A 4,649-nucleotide genomic window follows, 5' to 3' on the forward strand; every position below is an offset into this window, starting at 1 on the left:
AGCTGCTCGGGTCTGAGCCCACCTGCTCTGCCGGGCGCTGGCCTAGCACCCAGTCTGTCAGCTTATTTGGTGCTCACGGCACCCTCAGGCAAGGGGGTCCATCTCCCTGTCCAGGTGAGGAATCAGGTTCATAGCCAGGTTTTGGTGACCAGAGTATTTTAAAAGCAAGAAATTCCTAAAGGGATCTGTTTTCCATCCTCAACCTGCACCTCTGCCCTGACCCAGGTGAGTGCTCAAGGGCACGCTGGGCACCAAGGGTTCTAGAAATGTTGAGGTTGCCCAGGAGACTAAGCAACAGGCTTCAGACAACAGTGGGGGGGACCACAGCTTCTGGCTGTTCCAAGCGGCTGTCCTCACACTGGAACCAGACGGCACTTTCCCAACTCATCTCAAAGCAAAGAACAGTAGTCCCTGCGAAATTGGGCTCTCTGGCTCCTCCCCAGCAGCACTGACAAGGGCACAGGGAGTGAATAGGGTGAACGGGGCACAAGCCAGCCAGGGACATGCGGGGCTCTGGTTTCCCACTAGTCAAAGGTCCTCGATTACCCAGGATGGATTAGTCAAGAATCCCAGAAGAACCTAGGACCCCCAGAGGATCTGCTGTCAGTCAAGTTCCAATTCTGATCTCACCCTAAGCATAATCCACATTACAATACTGATAAGCGACAGCAAAAGCAGCCACCGCCTTTCAGCTGAGCCCTGCTGTCCCCGCAGGTTCCGGTGGAGTCCCACTAACCCTTGTGACTAGCTGTGCAGTGAGGGTGATAGGACAGAGATGCTCCAAGTACTCACCCAACCTCCCTGGGGAGCAAGGATCCCGTCCAGGCCTGGCACGGCTCTGCCTGAACCTGATCATCCCTATCTGCCAACTGTGGTGCGAGACCCATGGGGCAGGGACCCATGCTTCAGTCTTTCAAAGTCCTCCAGGCCCAGCACTGGCAGTGATGGGCGGGCTGCCCACCAGGGGGCTACTCGACCCAGAGCCCCACAGGGCCTGACTTACTCTTGAGCTTCTCCAGCTGCATGAGGGCCTTGTCTGTGTACTTCTGCGCCTTCTCTAGGTAGCCAGCTTGCATGGAGTGCATCACAGTCACCTGGGGACAAAGTCAGATGGTGGTGGCCACTGAAGCCCTCTCCTCTCACCCGGGCCGCCAGGATCCGGCCCCTGCAGGGACTCACCAGGTAGACAAGCACGCACATGTGCTCCTTGGGCAGCCAGTGGAAGAGGTCAGCAGGGTTGCTGGGTAGGATCTCGTCATCGTGCAGTGTGGAAATGGTCTGGATACACTGCTGCAGCTGCTTCAGGCATGGCTTCACGCTCTTTACCTGCAGCAGGCACACAGCACTGCACACCTGACCACCCATCTGCTCCTACCAGGTGCCAACACCCTTAAGAGGCACGTACCCACAGTGGCAGCTACCCAGGTCCTGCCTGCCTTGTCCCATCCCAAGGCCCTGCAGGCCGTCTCCGCAGCTGTCAGCACCCTGTAACGGTCTGCTCTGCTCCTATGCGTTGAGTGAAGTGCTCAGCCCAACAGGCAAAGGTGGGTGTAGGTGGGGGAACCAAGGAAGTGTGGCCGGTGGGGAGGGACAGGAGGCAATTGCAGAACTGATTTCTCAGTCAGAGGCCCATCCAGCACCTGCCTGCTCCCCAGCAGCCGTCACGTGGGAGGCAGTACACACCTGCCCGGCATCCAGGTAGTGGGTCACCTGGAGCACCAGGAAGAAGACACGCAGAGACTCTTTCTGGATGGGGTTCCCTTGCCAGTTCTCAACTATCTGCCCACAGAGGGTCAGCAGTGGGTGGACTTCCTGCAGCTTGCGCTCCATCAGCAGCAGCTGTGGGGAGAGGAGCAGGTGCTGGGGGCTGTCCGGGCGCAGGGCTGCCACCCACCTGTCCATGCACTGTGTAACTGCAGGCACCTCAAAGGGGGGGCACAAGGCCAGGCTGGAGCCCAAGTCCAGGCAGCTCCAACCGAGCCGGCTCCCCCGCCAGCACAAATCCCACAGCCTGGAATTGGAGCTTTGTCTCTGAATCCAGCTGGGGGACAGGGAACAGGGTCTGCCTCTCATGGCTACCTGCCATGTGCGAGGGTCTAGGCAACTGCTGGGCCATGACATGGCAAGCAGACGAAGCCTTGGCAGACCCTGGGACCCAAACTCATGCCCCCACACCTTATCCTGCCCAGCCTCCACTTACCATGCCTTTGCTGAGCAGGAACAGTGCCCTGGAAAAGAAAGGGGGCGTCAGGGAGGCCCAGGCAACCCCTAGGATGACTGCCACCTCAACATTCCCAGGGACCTAACCCCTGGGGCAGTTAAATGGATGACAATGGACCCTGGCCAATAAGCGTGCTCTATTTTGTTCTATTTTCCTTTAACTTTTTTCTTGTTTAGAGACTCATGAGGTTCAAAAGCTCAGAATGCAGAAACAGGTGCTCAAGAAAGCACGGAGTGAGGACTTCCCTGGTGGTCCAATGGCTAAGACTGCTGCTTTTAGGAGCAGCTGTGGGGCTGCGGGCCCACCAGTCTGTGCAGAGTGCCGACGTGCTGCAGCTGACACCCCGCCAAGTGGGCACGGCTCAGTGAGGAGACTGAGGAGCACGGGGTCCCAGTCACACAGGGAGACGTCGACACTCCCGGCCACCTGCCATTCTTTGTTGTTACCTCACAGCATGGACACCCGAGGGTCTCCTGCCTGACTGCTGAACTCTAGGGTCTAGAACTTCACGTCAGTGTTGCCATATTATCACCTCACTAGGCCTCACGTCTGAGATCAGAAGTTCTGTGTCAGGAGACCCGTAGGCGCCATGCCCTGGTGCAGCCCACCCCAGTTACCTGCCCACAGTGGTACAGAGGCCCGTCTTGAGGACACTTGTGAAGATGTGCAGTGTGCCCCCATCCCCGTGCCCTGCAAGTCGCTGCGTGTCGCCCTGAACCTAGTAATGGCTGCAACATGAGGAGGACAAGACGGGCCAGGCGCACAGTCCAGACCACGTGACAGTGTCCATCCCAGGCAGGATGGCTGAGGGATGAGTCTCCGAACTCCGGAGAATAGACTTAGGAACTGTTCTGTCCCAATGACCCCACGGGACCAGCTTAGAGTCTGTGATACAGAATTTTTCACAATCCCCACACACACAACAGAGTAAGAGTGCTGCTCCAAGGAGCCTGGAATCCTACTACAGAGGATTCTTCTCTCCCGGGTACAAAGAGACTGGCGCCCTCCAAGAGGGTGCACCGTGAAACACTGGTGGCCTCTGACCCCGACCCCGACCCCAGCGCACTAGCCTCCAGGTAGTTTAAGCCGTTTCCCGCACAATACGAACCCATGTCCGTTCTGTTACACAAATGTCCTCTTCCTCTCTCCCCTGTTGTACACCTAAACACTCCTGGGCGTCTGAATGGGGACTGGCTGCCAACCATGCTGCCCACCATTGTATGCCAACCATACAAGCACCATTCTCACCCCCACCAGGAAGGGGATCACCCAGGACATCACATGGGCCCTTTTTATTTCAAGAGATGCTAGAAACATGCAAGTGCTCACAGTGCTGAGAACGCCAGCTGCCCCTCACCCTCACAGCCAACTCAGCAACTTCTCACTTCATGCATCAGTGGGGCAGAAGCATCTCTGGGCTGCCTGAATCTGCATGTCTCTTACTATGGATAAGGGTGGTCATCGTCTCACGCTGAGATGCCATTGCTATTTGCTGTCCACGACCAAACTTCCCCAAGTGGGTGGAGAAAGGGCCCGAGGATCAGTGCCTACCGTGTGTACTCAGAGCCCACCACCCGGGCATACTCGGCCCCCACACCCAGGAGGTCGCAGGCCGACACGAGGTCCTTCTCAAGTGTGTGCAGTTGCTGAGAAAAGGAGAAAAGAGCAATGACCCTCACTTCCAAACCACCAGACTTACCATATCTGATCTGCTACCTTGCAAGCAAGTTACACAAAACCTCCCCACATCAGCAAAATTGCCTCAGTATCAGTTCTGAGCTAAATTAAGCATATTACCTCATCAACACTAATTGCTTTGGGTACAGAACTCCGCTTTGTCTACAGCTTAATGGTGCACAGAGCCAGCAGTAACACTAACAGGCACAGACCCCTGAGGGCTGTGCAAATACGTCTGTGTGCTTCGCAGGTCACCTTCAGGGGCCGGTCACTAGGGGAGTAGCCAGAGGAGCCTCAAACAAGAAGGGCCTCTTTCAGGGGTAAGTGTCTGTGGGAGTTTCAAACTCAGACTGAAAGGCAGGGACCCCTGTGGGGCCTCAGCTGAGAGCTTGGTCTCTGCTCACGGCACCCAGCTACTCTGTGACCTGAGGCAAGTGACTCACTACCTCGCCTGCTTCCTCCTCTGACGAAAGGCACAAAAGCACACGGGAGGATTCAAGGATGGCAGCGCACGTGTGGGGCGGGAGGGCGCCTGGAGAGACGGCAGCCGCTCAGGCTAGGCGAGCTCTCCTCAGCAGGGGAGCCTCTGAGCCAAACCCTCCTGGCATTAAGAGGCTCCCCCAGGGAGCAGGTGACACTGGCAGCCCAGGCCCCACTGTGTGCACAGGCAGGTGATGGGGCTTCATCACGGAGGGCAGGCGAGAAGTGGCTGGCAGGCAGGCTGTGTCAGGGTCAGAAGGGGCTAGGGGCT

At 57.3% G+C, this 4,649-nt stretch overlaps 1 protein-coding gene across 2 annotated transcripts in view; it reads right to left on the reverse strand.

The window, feature by feature from the left end:
- Nucleotides 1-4,649, reverse strand: part of MAU2 (MAU2 sister chromatid cohesion factor) — a 38,913-nt gene that overhangs the window by 11,506 nt on the left and 22,758 nt on the right. For both annotated transcript variants that reach the window (XR_825883.1, XM_010847254.1), the window contains 5 exons: nt 3,773-3,867; nt 2,201-2,228; nt 1,684-1,839; nt 1,180-1,326; nt 1,004-1,094 (listed from right to left, as the gene is read on the reverse strand). Coding sequence is in view for 1 of the 2 variants with exons in the window: in XM_010847254.1 (XP_010845556.1) it covers nt 1,004-1,094; nt 1,180-1,326; nt 1,684-1,839; nt 2,201-2,228; nt 3,773-3,867 (517 nt within the window). In the remaining variant the exon portion in view is untranslated. The remainder of the gene's footprint in view (nt 1-1,003; nt 1,095-1,179; nt 1,327-1,683; nt 1,840-2,200; nt 2,229-3,772; nt 3,868-4,649) is intronic.

The sequence above is a fragment of the Bison bison genome, unplaced genomic scaffold (genome assembly GCF_000754665.1).
Source record: "Bison bison bison isolate TAMUID 2011002044 unplaced genomic scaffold, Bison_UMD1.0 scf7180017864248, whole genome shotgun sequence".
NCBI lineage: Eukaryota > Metazoa > Chordata > Mammalia > Artiodactyla > Bovidae > Bison > Bison bison.